The sequence below is a fragment of the Somniosus microcephalus genome, chromosome 12, assembly GCF_052327205.1.
Source record: "Somniosus microcephalus isolate GS21.2 chromosome 12, FLI_Smic_1.0, whole genome shotgun sequence".
NCBI classification, from domain to species: domain Eukaryota; kingdom Metazoa; phylum Chordata; class Chondrichthyes; order Squaliformes; family Somniosidae; genus Somniosus; species Somniosus microcephalus.
The window spans coordinates 106,682,250-106,698,653 of record NC_140998.1 but is presented as its reverse complement, the minus strand read 5'-3'; the positions used below and the strand labels follow the sequence as shown (position 1 = coordinate 106,698,653).

The following is a 16,404-nucleotide window of genomic DNA, read 5'->3' as shown; positions in this document are numbered from 1 at the left end:
TAAAGGTGAACCAGTGGACGTAGTGTATTTAGACTTCCAAAAGGCATTTGACAAGGTGCCACACAAAAGATTATTGCTTAAGATAAAAAATCACGGGATTGGGGGTAATATTCTGGCATGGATAGAGGATTGGCTATCTAACAGAAGGCAGAGAGTTGGGATAAATGGTTCATATTCAGACTGGCAATCAGTAACCAGTGGTGTTCCGCAGGGGTCAGTGCTGGGTCCCCAACTCTTTACAATCTATATTAACGATTTGGAGGAGGGGACCGAGTGTAACACGTCAAAGTTTGCAGATGATACTAAGATGGGAGGGAAAGTAGTGAGTGAGGAGGACATAAAAAACCTGCAAGGGGACATAGACAGGCTAAGTAAGTGGGCAGAGATTTGGCAGATGGAATACAATACTGGAAAGTGTGAGGTTATGCACTTTGGCAGGAAAAATCGTAGAGCAAGTTATTATCTTAATGGCAAGAAACTTGAAAGTACTGAAGTACAAAGGGATCTGGGGGTCCTGGTGCACGAAACTCAAAAGGTTAGTATGCAGGTGCAGCAAGTGATTAAGAAGGCCAATGGAATGTTGGCCTTCATTGCTAGGGGGATAGAATATAAAAATAGGGAGGTATTGCTTCAGTTGTACAAGGTATTGGTGAGACCGCACCTGGAATACTGCATACAGTTTTGGTGTCCATACTTAAGAAAGGACATACTTGCTCTCGAGTCAGTACAAAGAAGGTTCACTCGATTAATCCCGGGGATGAGGGGATGGACATATGAGGAGAGGTTGAGTAGATTGGGACTCTACTCATTGGAGTTCAGAAGAATGAGAGGCGATCTTATTGAAACATATAAGATTATGAAGGGGTTGGATCGGGTGGATGCAGGGAGGATGTTCCAGATGATGGGTGAAACTAGAACTAGGGGGCATAGTCTTAGAATAAGGGGCTGCTCTTTCAAAACTGAGATGAGGAGGAACTACTTCACTCAGAGGGTGGTAGGTCCATGGAATATGCTGCCCCAAAAAGCTGTCGAAGCTACATCATTAAATAAATTTAAAACAGAAATAGACAGTTTCCTAGTAGAAAAGGGAATTAAGGGTTACGGGGAGCGGGCAGGAATTTGGACATGAGTCTAGGTTCGGATAGGTCATGGCCCTGTGGGTAGCGGAGCGGGCCCAGGGGCCGTGTAGCCTGATCCTGCTCCTGTTTTCGTGTGTCTAATGCTGTTAGATTCAGGAGATAGTCCTGTCATAGTGGATTGGCGGTTAGGATCAGATCAGCCATGATCTTATTGAATGGCGGAGCAGGCTCGAGGGGCCAATTGGCCTACTCCTGCTCCTATTTCTTATGTTCTTATGTTCTTAGAATTGGTGTGCCTTGTGGCGCTAGCCACTGTGAGGTTATTCACTTTGGTAGGAAGAATAAAAAAACAGAATATTTTTTAAATGATGAGAAACTATTAAATGTTGGTGTTCTATTACAAGAAACACAGAGAGTTAGCATGCAGGATCAACAAGCAATTAGGAAGGTAAATGGCATGTTGGCCTTTATTGCTAGGGATTTGGAGTACAAGAGTAAGGAAGTCTTGCTACAATTGTACAGGGCCTTGGTGAAACCACACCTGGAGTAATGTGCACAGTTTTGGTCTCCTTATCTAAGGAAGGATATACTTGCCTTAGAGGTGGTGCAACAAAGGTTCACTAGATTGATTCCTGGGATGAGAGGGTTGTCCTATGAGGAGAGATTGTGTAGAATGGGCCTATACTCTCTGGAGTTTAGAAGAATGAGAGGTGATCTCATTGAAACATACAAGATTCTGAGGGGGATTGACAGGATAGGTGCTTAGAGACTGGCTGGAGAGTCTAGGACTAGGGGTCATAGTTTCAGGATAAAGGGATGGCCTTTTAAGACTGAGATGAGGAGGAATTTCTTCACTCGGAGGGTTGTGAATCTTTGGCATTTTTTATCCCAAAGGCCTGTGGATGCGCAGTTGTTGAGTATATTCAAGGCTGAGAGGAATAGATTTTTGGACTCCAGAGGAATTAAGGAATATGGAGATAGGGCAGGAAAGTGGAGTTGAGGTCAAAGATCAGCCATGATCTTATTGAATGGCGGAGCAGGCTCGAGGGGACATATGGCCTACTCCTGCTCCTAATTCTTATATTCTTATGTTCTTAGCCTCCCAAAAACATAAGCTCATTTTGTGATTTCCTGGACCATGTGCCAACCAAGTACATTATCATTTCAATATGTTAGATTGAAAGCTTGTCATTTTAATTTATGTCAAATTATGTGTTTTTGAGTTGTGTGTCAATAATATTAGTAGGGAAGATACTGCAGCATCTGTGAATTTACTGCTAGGAGCATATGGCCATTTATTTTCAAACTTACTCAGCAAATGAAACCATTATAAATGGTGGTTTACGATTGGCATTATTGTTACGGGGCAAGATTCCATTTTGTTTTGATGCAAAGTGCAATAAACATTGATGGGCAATACTATCTTCAAAGTGACTGCTTGAACTTCAAAGGGGAAAATATGGTGATCGCCCATGGATCTTCTATTGATTCAGTTTCTGTTCATTCTCACTGTTATATGTACGGAAGGCTGGTTGAGCTCCATAATCGTACTTACCACCAGGAAATGTGACTTTTTAAGAGTTTACTACAAGGAGGTGGGAAAAAAATGATTTTTTTCAAACAGTCAACACAATTGTATATGGTATAAATTACTGATTGTAATCTTCCCTATGTTTTCCTTCTGTGAATCATTTTATTTTTAAATAAATTTGGACAGTAATTTAGCCTGTACAAAATCATCAGATGCAAACTGACCTGCTGAGTGTTTCCAGCATTTTTTGTTTTTAAAATCATCTCGTGATATGATGTTTTCCATCTTCCAAATTGACTGGGGATGTAATAGGCAAGCCCTCCTTTACCCTCAACTCTGCAATGAAGAACATTGAAACCATTGAACCAACTATTATATATATAACATCCTAACATTGCAGACTCATAACCTGCTATGAAACCACACTGCAGACAAAAGTACAAAGTAAAAAAGATGAATTCTTCAATGGCTAAAACAGTAATAGCCTTAACAGCATTTGTCACCCACGTGTCAAGCCACAGGGCAACATATGTCATTCACATTACACCACTGCTTATCCTATGGGGCGTGTGGCTCATTGCTCTCATTGATCTGTGAGAGAGCAGACTTCAGGAGATCAATGATGCCTTTAAAGCCGCGATCCATATGATTCAACAGCCTATCCAAGGTGGTGCAGATGTTGGAGCCCAGCGTCTAAATGACAACAGTTTGAGCTTCCAACAAAGCAGCAAAGGCTGGTGACACAGACTCCTGTTGTGAAGGCCTGGCTCAGCTTCCATGGAGGTTGTTGGGAACTAAAATATGTTGAGAAATAATATCTATGCCAACTTGATCTGACTCCTGAGTCTCAAGCCTTTATTCACGGAGTGCGGATCACTCCAACAACAGAGGTGACCACATGCTCCATGGTGGCTGCAGAATGCTGATGCCCTGCAGCATAACGTCACACAAGCAGGAAGTGAACTCCTACAAACTTTCAGATATTGTACAGAAACTCTTTAGCAGGTTTTCCAATTCAAATGCTCGTACAATTGCATGTGTGCCGAAGGCTAGGCCTCTGAAATCAGCGGCCAGAATTTTCACGTGGGTTGGGTGTGCGCGGACGGTGTAGCGGGTCCGAAACGCGATGTTTTCAGCAATGCGCTGCTCAGAGTGACTTTAACTTAATGGCCCTAATTGAAAGAGTCATGCGCGTTTCCCAGCCCTGTTAAAGGGTGCGGGTCTGATGACATCATCGATGACTCATTTCCAGCGCCCATATTTAAAGCAGCCTTGCACTCAATTAACCTGAAGGTTTCCAGAGGAGGGTGAAAGGTGTGGAAGAAAGGCCACAGGAGAGATAAAACTTCTGAAACATGGATAGCCAAAGGCAGAGGGCTGCACCCCGGTTCTATGATTCTTCCTTGCTTACTCTTGTGGAGGCTGGCAGAGCACGCAGGGAGGTCCTCTTCCCTGCTAAGGAGACCCCCACAAGCAACAAAGAGAACCTGGCTGGATAATGCTGAGGAGGTCAGCAGCAGGGATTTGGTCAGGAGGACCTGGATACAGTGCAGGAAGTGCTTCAATGATCTCATGAGGTCAGGAAAGGTGAGTGCAAAGCCACACTCACCCTACTCCTGACGTGCCTGTCAACACATCCCCATCACTCCGCCTTCCCAAGCCTACTCCTGCACATCATTACTCACACCAACATACCTTGCATGTCCACCCATCCCTGTCTATGTACATACTCACATCCCCATCTGACTAACCACCTCTCACACTCACCCTCATCCTAATGCAATCATAGCAAGTAACACCACAGAAGCAGGCCATTTGGCATTGGCACCCCACTCCCTCGTAGATGTAACCCATCCATTCCTTACACTCATTCCACCACTCTCACTCCTTGCAGGAGAAAAGAGCAAACAATAACAGGGAGAGACGGAGAACCGGCAGTGGCCCTCCAGTAATTGCACATCTCACAGCAGCAGAGGAGGTGGCTCTGGAAATTCCAGGAGCTTGAGAGACGCTGGTGGTGGGAGACGGAGAGAGGGGCTCATCACAGCAATCTAGGGCTGAATTTTGCCGGCGCTCAGATTGCGAGTTTGGAGGCGGGTCCGCTGTCAAAATAAAAATGATTGACAGCGAGTTGGGAACCCGCTCCGAATCCACCTCCAAAGTGTCGGGTCTGCGATTTCAGAACAGACCCAACACCAAGCGGCGGGGGAGACATTTAAGATAGTTAAATGCTTGTTAAACGCTTGTTAACTACTATTTTGCCAGCCTATTTCTATTTTACCACTTTTTTAACGGGCTTCATGTTGTTCGGAGATCACATCAGGTAAGTAGGTTGGGTTCTCTATGTCTCCCCATTGCTGTGAATAGGTGACAGCTGCAAAAGTGGTATGAAAACTACCATTTCACAGCTGTTCACTTTCCAATGTCAGAAGCTTGAGCTTTCAGGACTTGGAAGACACTTTTGAGCTGTATGCAGTTTGGAAGTGTTTGGAGTAAACTCTCTATCCAGTGTCACCTCCTTGGAGCAAGCTCTCTCACCATTGACAGATCGCTTCTGTCATCTCAACTTCAGCTGCCATCTATTCCAGCAACATCAGTGCCCTTGAAAAAGTCCCACCTTGCTCCTCTGAATCCCTCTACGATCAGCCCCAACACCAACATCACCAGGCACCAGCATCACCAACAACAATACCAACACCTGATGCTGCACAGGACACAGGGCATCAGCACTCGACAACACTGCTGCCCAGGAGGCCAGCGATGGCATCACCGTGGCCAGATTTATTTCACTTGACGCTATACACCCAGGCTGCCACATGATGCACCAGGCTGACACCACCCCACACCAGCACCATAAAGCATCCCTACAATGTCCAAGCCATTCCATGCACACTCATCACAATTGGGGGGCGGGGGGCGGGGGGGAACTTATGTCTCAACATTCCTGGGAACTCACTAAGACACTTCCAAAGGTGAGCACAGATCTGTCCAATAAGGTTAAGTGTTGAAAATATAGATTTCAATGTTTGACAACACATTAACAGAAACTTCACATGAACATTGGCTAAACCATTCAGTGCCTACCCTTGTGTGTTGTTAGTTCATATGCTTGCAGTTGGTTGAGGGTGAGTGTGAGGGGTGGCTAGTGAGATGGGGAAGTGATAATGTAGATAGAGAGAGATGGGTGGAGGTGCAAGGTAAGTTGGTGTGAGTAAAGATGTGCAGGAGTAGGGTAGCGAAGGCAGAGTGATGGGGATGTGATGAGTGGCACAGCAGGATGAGGTTGAGTGTGACTTGGCAGTAACGTTTCGTGATCTGCTCAGATCATTGAAAGGTTTGCGACACTGCAGCCTGACGACATCCCTGCTTCTGCCCTCCTGTGCAATGTGCAACCAGGCTATGTTGATCTCCTGGGGAGGTCTCTTCCGCCCATTGGAAGGGAAGAAAACCTCCCTGCGTGCTGTGACTCCCTCCATAAGCATGGGAGAGCCTTGGTGCAGCTGTGCACCTTTGTGCAGTGCTTGTCAGTGCTTGCAGCACCTCAATGATGTAGAATACTGACAGCACAACTGTCAAGATCAATTTGGAAATGGCCCCCTTAAGGAAACTGGCTGATGACGCGTCATCAAATGACGTCATCAGACCCGCTTCCTATTAATTGTCCGGGAACTCCGCAGAGCAGGCTTAACAAGCCCTATTAATGTCAGATCGCTTGGTGAGTGAGGGCTACAGTTGGCAGCTGGCTGGGACCGCGACACCGACCCCGGCCGCCCCGGACCCGCCTCGGTCGGCAAAATCGCAGCCCTAGTGTCAGAATCACATCTCATAAAGCCACATGGCATACAACAGTCACCCATAAGGTGACTGATGTCAGCAGCCAGTGAAATGTCATCATGTGCATAATGGTAACATTACCCATTCTTATTATAATACTTCTAATTTATCTCTTTACTCTGCCACAGGTCCATCAACTGCACCCCCCCACTGTCCAGTCGGAGGAGGAAGATGACTCCTCAGAGGAACCTCCAGCCTCTGAGGGTGCACCGTCAGCAGACCCACGTGCACACAGCACCAGCGCAGATACGCACACCTCAGTGGGTCCTTTGCACCATAGAGTAGAATAGTCACCTGGTGTCTCACAATTCACAAGTGAGCAAGAGCAGATGGTGTTGACAGGGTCAGCACTGGAGAATCCTTGCATGCAGACGCTGAGCCTCGAGGCCATCAAAAAAGAGGGTGATTTTGGAGGGGCAGCAACAATTTCATGAGGCTCTGGCATCTCTTGCAGCCGTGATGTCTGAGAATGGAGAAGTCCATCTCCAACATGAGCACCACCATGTTGCAGGCAATGGCGATGATGTGCTTGTCCATGGAAAGGATGACCACCGGCATGGAGCAGCAAATGCGCTATTCACATGAGCACATGCTAGCTGTGGACAACAGATGGTAGGCGCTCATAGACCTCCTCTCAAGGAGGGATGTAAATGTTGATCTGGGCCTTCATCGCCCCACTGCTGTGCAGCAAGGTGCTCACCAGCTCCTTGCTAGTAGGGAAGTGCGGGTGGCCCATGAGAGAGATGATGGTGAGAGGTGACATGGAAGTGGAGGCTCCTCTCAAAGCGCTCACACTTCTCCCCCATTGCCGCCCCCCTCAGTCAGAGCCCCACATGCTTCCTTGGATCCCAATGGCCGAGTCTGCCCCTGCACAGTCGCAGGAGGAGCAGACTTTGGCAGGGCCTTCACAGGCTCCAAAACCCAGAGGACATCCGTCAAAAGTGTCTACGCAGTCGAGAGCAGGGAAGTGAGCAGCCTGCAACTACCACTGTTGAAGCCACAGGGGTTGCACCTCGTAGAAGCACTCGCAAATGAAAAATGCTACAAAAGTAGATGCACACGGGTAAGCACTTGGGTGTATCAACAAATGTTAGTGCTAAGTTTCAGTTGTTTTGATTCAACACCTAAATATTTTTCTTTACACAACTTTTGGGTCTCATCCATTTTTGTCTCAAACCTTGGAAGTGGCTTTGTCACTTGGAGTGAATGGTGACACATTATTTAACCTCGAGCATTGGGCCTTTGGGTGAGAGCAATGGCTTGGTCATTGTAGGGATGCTTTATGGTGTTGTTGGGTGGGGGGGGGGCGTGGGGAAGTTAGTACAACATGTGGCAGGTGTGTGGCTGCATTGGAGCAAGTTAAGTAAATCTGGCCATGATGAGGCCATCCCGGGCCTCCTGGGCAGCAATGTGCGCCACTGCTGGTGGCATCTGCATCTCAGCTTCCTCCTCCTCCTCCTCGTCTTCCACCTGCTTATCCTCTTCCTCCTCTTCCTCCTCCTCCTCTGAAGAGGCTGTGTGCTGTGCATCATGCTCTCCTGCAGCTCCAATCCTCGCTGCTGCACTATGTCATGCAGCGTGCAGCAGACGACAATGATTCTGGAGACCCTGTCTGGTGCCTACTGAAGAGCTCCTCCAGACCTCTTCTGCATGCCTATTGTTTGTTCTGTGACACATTTGGTGGACATGTGGCTTTCAGTGTAATGCTCATCTTCCTCAGTACTTGGCGCCCTCAGGGGTGTCATGAGCCATGTCTTCAGTGGATAGCCCTTGTCTCCAAGCAGCCAGCCGATAAGCCTGTCTGGAGGTGCGAAGAGCTGAGGGAGGGTGGACTGGCGCAGCACAAAAGAGTCATGACAGCTGCCAGGGAATCTGGCGCACACATGCATAATCATCATTTTGTGGTTGCAGACAAGCTGCACATTGAGGGAGTGGAAGCCCTTGCGGTTCACAAAGACTCCTGGGTGATGATGGGGTGCCTTGATGGCCACATGTGTGCATTCGATGACAGCCTGCACCTGTGGGTAGCCAGCCAGAGCTGCAAAGCTGAGCGCCCTCTCAGTAACACTGGCTTCACCAGTGGCAAAGTTGATATAATTGGCTGATTTGTGAAACATGGCATCAGTGACCTGTGTGATGCATTTGTGGGCGGCCGACTGCAAGATCCCGCAAATGTCTGCTGCAGATCCCTAGAAGGAGCCTGAGGCGAAGAAGTTGAGGGCGGCGGTGACTTTGACAGCCTCTGGGCAGCAGGTCTTGTTCCAGCAAACTACAAGGGTTGAATTTACTGAATGGGAAGCTTTTTGGAGGTGGGACTGCTGCTTGCCGGGTCTCAGTCCTGCCTCCATCAGCTTCTGGCCAACCAGCGGGAATTTCCCCTGATTGACCTTGTTAAGCCGGCCCGGCAGGCTCAGCAGGCCAATTAGGGGGAAGTCAGTGACAGAGCACAACAACGTATGATGTGTCATCTGTCAAGAACTTTTGAAAGAAGAAATGTCATCATTTGACAACTCCGTGAAGCTGTCAAAACACTGACATTCTGTGTAGTTTGATGAGTCCTTGTGTTCAGGACACATCAAACTTTTCTACTTTGCAGAAATCAACTGGCTGTTGGATCGGAGGATGCAACAGCCAATCTGTGGTCTCTACAATGGAGATGTCGGGGACTCCGGCTCCACAGCGGCTGAAGGCTGTAGGTTGAAACAAAGGTAAGTTAACATTTTCTAACACTTTACACTCACCTCACATACTTACCACTCCACACTTGCACCCATCACTCACCTCTACATTGCACTTTCAGACCCCTCCGACCCCCTACTCACCTCCTACACCCTGGTGGGGTTCCCCCAGGTCGGGAAGCCCGCACTCCAGCATGAAAAATGGGGATAATCCTATTTTCTGCCTGTTAACTACCTAGGCTTTAATCCCTTCCTGCCTCCAAGGAGACGGGACCCGGGGCAGGACGGCTTCCCGCCCCCTGGCAAGAGGGCACGGAGGCGGGTTGGGGGAGGGTTTGCCACCTGCCCCGAAATTCTGCAACTTTCCCGGCAGTCCCGCCTCCATACCTGCCTCCTCGGGGCTGAGAAAATCCAGCCCCAAGTGTCTGCGATGAACTGGCATGATTGCCTGAGCCTCCTGCAACACTGCTGCTCAGTCATGTTGAGGAAGCTCATCCTCTGCCTGCATACCCTGTGTTGTGGGTATCGCCTCCGGCACGCTGCTGCCCTGTGGTGCCCCCCTCTCACCTGTGGAGCATCAGGTCATTGAGGAGAAGGCTGCTGTTGTGGTTGCTGCTGGTGTGGCTGGTGTTGTTGGTGGTGGGGCTCATCTTGGTCCGATTCTGAGGACCAAGATGAGACAGTATAAGCGGCACCCATGCTGATGTCGTAGATGGCAGGTCAAGTAGCGATCAGAGGGCTAATCCCTCAATTTTTATTCATTCGTAGGAAGTGGACATCGCTGGCAAGCCCAGCATTTATTGCCCATCGCTAGTTCTCCTTGAGAAGGTGGTGGTGAGCCGCCTTCTTGAACCGCTGCTGTCCGTGTGGTGAAGGTACTCCCACAGTGCTGTTAGGGAGGGAGTTCCAGGATTTTGACCCAACGACGATGAAGGAACGGCGATATACTTCCAAGTCAGGATGGTGTGTGACTTGAAGGGGAACTTGGAGGTGGTGGTGTTCCCATGCACCTGCTGCCCTTGTCCTTCTAGGTGGTAGAGTTCGCGGGTTTGGGAGGTGCTGCCGAAGAAGCCTTGGCGTGTTGCTGCAATGCATCTTGTAGATGGTACACATTGCAGCCACGGTACGCCGGTGGTGAAGGGAGTGAATGTTTAAGGTGGTGGATGGGGTGCCAATCAAGCGGGCTGCTTTGTGTTGGATGGTGTTGAGCTTCTTGAGTGTTGTTGGAGCTGCACTCATCCAAGCAAGTGGAGAGTATTCCATCACATTCCTGACTTGGGCCTTGCAGATGGTGGAAAGGCTTTGGGAAGTCAGGAGGTGAGACACTCACCGCAGAATACCCAGCCTCTGACCTGCTCTTGTTGCCATAGTATTTATGTGGCTGGCCCAGTTAAGTTTCTGGTCGATGGTGACCCCCCAGGATGTTAATGGTGGGGGATTCGGCGATGATAATGTCATTGAATGTCATGGAGCGGTGGTTAGACGCTTGCTTGTTGGAGATAGTCATTGCCTGGCACTTGTGTGGCGCGAATGTTACCTGCCACTTTTCAGCTCAAGCCGGAATGTCGTCCAGGTCTTGCTGCTAGCGGGCATGGACAGCTTCATTATCTGAGGAGTTGCGAATGACACTGAATACTGTGCAGTCATCAGCGAACATCCCCACTTCTGACCTTATGATGGAGGGAAAGTCATTGATGAAGCAGCTGAAGATGGTTGGGCCTAGGACACTGCCCTGAGGAACTCCTGCAGCAATGTCCTGGGGCTGTGATAATTGACCTCCAGCCACCACAACCATCTTCCTTTGTGCTAGGTACGACTCCAGCCAGTGGAGAATTTCCCCCCCCCGATTCCCATTGACTTCAGTTTTGCTAGGGCTCCTTGATGCCACACTCGGTCAAATGCTGCCTTGATGTCAAGGGCGGTCACTCTCGCCTCACCTCAATGTTGTGATAGTGACTAGCAAGGTGATGATAGTAGCTTCTGAGGTTGTAGAAATGACCTGCAAACTCCAGAAACCTAAATCTGTGCACAAAACGGAATCATCAACAACCTTTCCCTTAGGCAACTAATGAGGTGCAAGGTGTGTGTATTTATCTGGTATTCCCATCTGTCAATTAATGCCCTCACACAATGCCCACTGAACTTTTTCCTCCCCTTCACAGGTGAGGTTCCCGAGCTGCGTACTTCCCATGCTCATGCCGTTAAATTCAGAAGCTGCAGTTTAAAAGCTTGTTAAGGGCCTGATAACAAGAATTTAATGAGTTATATTAGGTCACCCGCCTCTCCCGATTGGGTCTGTGGCGCGCTGGTAAACGCGCCCGAATTAAAGACGCAAGGAGACGGGATGATGGCGGGTTACCGACGCACAGCCTATTTTCACTATTTTTACAGCCAACCCACCTCCAAACCCGCACGCACGACAACGGGAAAATGCCGGCCAGCATCTCTGCCCTCCTCAGCAGAACTTGGAGCTGAGCTTGGCCTCCAGTGAGCCATCTCCGGTGATGTTGTTTCCACTACTCCCTATTGCTGCTCACTCGTGCTGTGTGCTTCACCAAGTGCTGACCCCTCAAACTCATTCTCTAATCCACCCGGGGAACCTCTCTGTTCTGGTGCTTGGGAGCATGTGACAGTGCTTCATCCAGAGGATTGTCCTCCTCCAAATCCTCTTCCAAAAGCTCCAAGTACTGAGAAGGACATATAGAAAGGTTGATGCGCTTTGCTCTAGCTGGCTTTATTATTTCCAGGGCTCCCTGCTCCATCTGTGTAAGGGCCTGGATGCTAGCTGGTTTTCCTCCTCTCCCTCACATTATGAGCCATTTTGTCCTACAGGAAGAGAGGAACAGTTACTGAGTGGTTATAGAAAAGGATTATACATACCTGTGTGGCTTCCTCATATAGTGTGTGTGCTGAGAGGTAGAAGCAGCAAGTTGCAAGCAGGATGGGGAAGTGTTCAATGTGAAGAATGTGGCTGGACTGTGAAGTGAGAAAGCAATCATTAGAGAAGATCATTGTTTGTCATTTGCTACCAGGTGAGAATAGAATGCTGTTCCTGCCTGTTGCGAAGGCAGCAAGCAATAGGTGTGTGTGTGATTGGAATGAGAAGGATGTGATGCAGGGGAGGAAAGTGTTCAGAGTACTGGGGGAGGGGGAAGGGGGAATGTGCTTTTGCCAAGTGCAATGCAGAGAAATAGCGATATGAAGATCTGTACTCGCCCTTGCTGCTCTGGTCAGGTCATTGAAGCATTTGATTCAGTGAATCCAGTTCCTGGGGTGATGCTCCGTGAGTTCACTACCACTGCGCTGCTTGCTGCAAGATCTGCATTTGGCAGCTTCTTTCCATCAGATGGAAACAGGACATCCCTCCATGTCCTCACCTCTTCAATGAGGACCTCCTTGGATGTGTCTGCGAGCCTGGGGGTTTGCTTCTGACATCAATATGCTGATGCTTCCAGCAAAACCACAAACCTATTTCAGTGATATGAATGAGAAGAATTCACACTTTAAACAGCCATCAGGCGGCCCACAGGAAATCCTGCTCTGCAAGTGGGCAGGATGCCCATCACCAACACAAACAGGTGGGCAGCTCACCAATCAAATGTTAATAAGGCTCTCAACAGTTAAAATACTCCAGGCTTCACACTAATGGCACTAATGGCACCACCTGCACCACCCACAACCCACCCGATAACCGCTGCCAGTAAAAGTTCCCCCTATAAATTCATTAAAACGTGTCTCTCAAGCACTACTAAATATAGAGGTCTATGTAAATTTGATGTGGTGCACACATTAATTAATACTTTGTAAGCATGGGCATACCTAAGTTTATCATTTAGTCAACCTGATTTTAATAAACAGATCATTAGAAAAAGGATACTACTGTTTTAAAATACCACCTGTATAAACCTTTTCATGCCCATTAAAACAAATCTAAAAACTTTTAAAAATCATTTTTGTTGCCTTTTAGGTCTCCTTAAGCTGTATTGAACCTGGTCTAATGGATTTAAATGTCTTGGGTGAAGATTCACTGGAATGGGATGAAACGGACATGAGTAACAACCTGATTGGTATCCAAGATGAGCCACTTGACCTTGCATGCGAACAAAATGACATATCAAAATTCTCACCTGGGCCCATGAATAATCTTGCTGATGAACTTATGCTGGATCAATATACCAGTGGCCCTGGAGAATCGCTGTATAGTCCTGGTGAAACACCTTCTTCTTCATGTCCACACACCTATCAGGTCTACAGCCTACATGATATACAGCTCCATGGAAGAGATCATATGTCATTCTTCAAGAATGTCTCAAATTTTTCAAAATCAAAGCATCCAACCAATTTAGTAAGGAGTGCAAGTAAAGATTCCTCTTTCTCATCCGATGACTCTTTGCCAGACCTACTGGGTGATTTGATTGCAGTAAAAGAGGACAAACCGACATCACTGAGACCTGAGAGTGAGAGCGGAATAGTCAGTGAGGGTGATACAGAAACTACAACCAATTCTCAAACCTCTCTGCCAAATCAGGTTGATCAAGCTCAAACTAAACTATCTGTCAAACCTCTGCACCCCCTGATAGAATTAAAACATAAAGATTGTCCGATTCAGTCATGCATTTGTAAAAGGCAGGGTTCACTTGAAAAAAAGGAAGTGAAGAACGCAACAAGAATACAGAGAACAAAAAATGAAGTAGAATTGTCAAAAAATCTTCAATCACTGTCTCTGAGTAATGAAGGAAATTTACAGCCCCTTGATATGAATAAAATCGCTTCAAAGGATTTTTCAAATGATCTAGAGGCACAATATGATGTGTTCACATTTTATGACTATTCTTACCTGCAGGGCCCTGAGCTAGAGTTAAGTATGAACATAACTCACTCACCTGAAGAAAAGGAAACTACTGATGGGAATGTGTCCTCTAAACCACATTCTGCTGAATTTATTTGTAAAAGTGGACTATCAGCTCCAGATTCCAAACCAGACTGTGCCACATCAGAAAAATGTCTGCCAATAACATCAAGTGGAGGTAATCTTGAGACTTGTTATAGTGAAATAGATGATAACAGAGTATCTCTAGATATGATAAATGACACAGGTTTCACATTTTTGTCTCAGAGGTCATCAGTGGAATCGCTTTCAATTGCTGGCGACATATTTCAGCTTGGAACTAACAATCACAAAAATGGTGATCTCCAGCGCAGTACTTCCTTAGAGAGCTGGGCCATTCCATACAAAGTCACAGAGGAACTACTCAGTCTCCAAGGGTCAGGGGACATCAGTATGGGTAGTGATGCAGTAGGGGAGCTAAGTAAGAGGACATTAGACCTTTTGAAACGTTTAGAAAACATCCAGAATCCAGTAAGTCCAAAAATGAAACGTAGTGTCTCTGATATCACACTGCAGAGTAACTCTCTCAAAATGTCGTTCACTGGCCAGTTGTCATTTGATGCCGCATCATCAGCAAATGAAGATTCTGCTGCTTCTCTCACAGAACTAAGCAGCAGTGATGAGCTCTCCTTGTGCTCTGAAGACATAATTGTTCATAAAAATAAAATTTCGGATTCAAATGCATCATTTAAAAAACACATTAATCATTCAGTGACTGATGAAGCTGATGTCAATATAAGCATGATTGTTAACGTGTCTTGTACTTCTGCTTGTACTGATGAAGAAGACGATAGTGATTTGCTTTCCAGTTCAACCCTTACGCTAACTGAAGAGGAACTGTGCATTAAGGATGATGATGATTCCAGCATTGCCACAGATGATGAAATTAATGAAGAAAGTAATCACATTTTAGATAGGGACTTCTTGAAGAATGAATTCCACCACTGGATTAAACCAATCTTTTCTGTCACAAAGGAAAAGAAGAAATTGAATCCACAAGAAAAGGATCGGTGCAAGACAGATTCAAATAGTACCAGGCTACCAACCTTCAAAAATATTTCAACTCTTTTTCCATTTTTGAACAGTTCTGTATTGATGCAGTCCGAGTCCAAAGACTGTAAGAGCACTTCGCTCCGACCAAAAGAAAGACACTTCAAACAGAGTGGAATAGAAACTCCCAGACACTTCTCTACTGACCATTTAAGAGATGATGTAGAGAATGGCAATGTGGAAAAACCTCTATTAAAAGACAAAAAAGAACCAACTAGAGTGTTAAACAGCAAGAAACTTCAGTCTTTTGAAAAGGAGCAAAATACTGGCAAGACCCATAAAACAGAATGCTCGCAATCTGAATTATTTAGTAGTACATTTGAGCAAAAAACAGATGTTGTTTCTACACAGCGCATTCCAGCTCCCAAGACCCCCACACAATCTCCGCAGAAGGATAAAAGGCTTACATGTATGAAAGACAATGGGATTGCGAACAAACTTTTATCATCGCCTGCTTTTAATGTTGATGAGGAGCCCCTTTTCTCAGAGAAGCTTGAAAAGTGCCATGATGTTACAGTATTAGGTGGAAAAACAGCTCCTACAAGTGAATATAAGAGACCCCGACAGCATCAAGATTCTACTGTAGAATTGTCATTTAACTGCCATGGTGATGAATATATTACGAGTAAAGAATCAGCTGCAAACTGTTCATCTCATCTTAATTCAGAAAAGGAACAGTTGGAAGAAGCTAACAGGGATTATGCAAATGATATTCCAAATTGTATCTGCCGTTCTAGTGTTCCTCATGGTGTTGATGGTGAAGAAGATAGTTCCGTTCATAATTTTGTGATGGAAATCATTGATATGGCATCAACAGCCCTGAAGAACATATCCCAGCATGACTCTGAAATGGTGAGTCCAACTTCAGTGGCTCAGATCAAGGAAAAAGTATTGGAACATTCTCACCGACCTTTGCAGTTGCGAAAAGGAGACTTTTACTCTTACCTGTCCATATCATCACATGACAGTGACTGTGGTGAGGTAAACACTTGCGTGGATGAGAAAAGCAGCACACCACTGCCCTTGGATTTTAATGATGAGGTCAGGCTAGACAACAATGGTGAGGATGATAACTTTCTTAATGAAGATTTTGAAGAACAATATATTGAGCAACCCTACTTATTTGATTCTACATTTCAAAGGGACACAGTTTCAGATAATAATCTGTATCCTTTGACCAAACCTATGTCAATTTTTGATAGCAATGAATCACCATTGCCAAATGATAGACTGGACATCATGGTGTCTAAAGCTATTCATGTGACACCAAATGACCAAAACATGTGTGGTGGAAATCCAATTGAAACAAACAAAATTACTGACAACTCAGATAGATTTTTAAGC

At 46.4% G+C, this 16,404-nt stretch overlaps 1 protein-coding gene across 9 annotated transcripts in view; it reads left to right on the top strand.

Moving 5' to 3' along the window:
• akap6 (A kinase (PRKA) anchor protein 6) overlaps positions 1-16,404 on the top strand; it is a 508,272-nt gene that overhangs the window by 480,547 nt on the left and 11,321 nt on the right. For all 9 annotated transcript variants that reach the window (XM_086003387.1, XM_086003384.1, XM_086003390.1 and 6 more), the window contains one exon: positions 13,090-16,404. This exon is cut by the window's right edge and continues 447 nt beyond it. In XM_086003387.1, coding sequence (XP_085859513.1) covers positions 13,090-16,404 — 3,315 coding nt within the window. The remainder of the gene's footprint in view (positions 1-13,089) is intronic.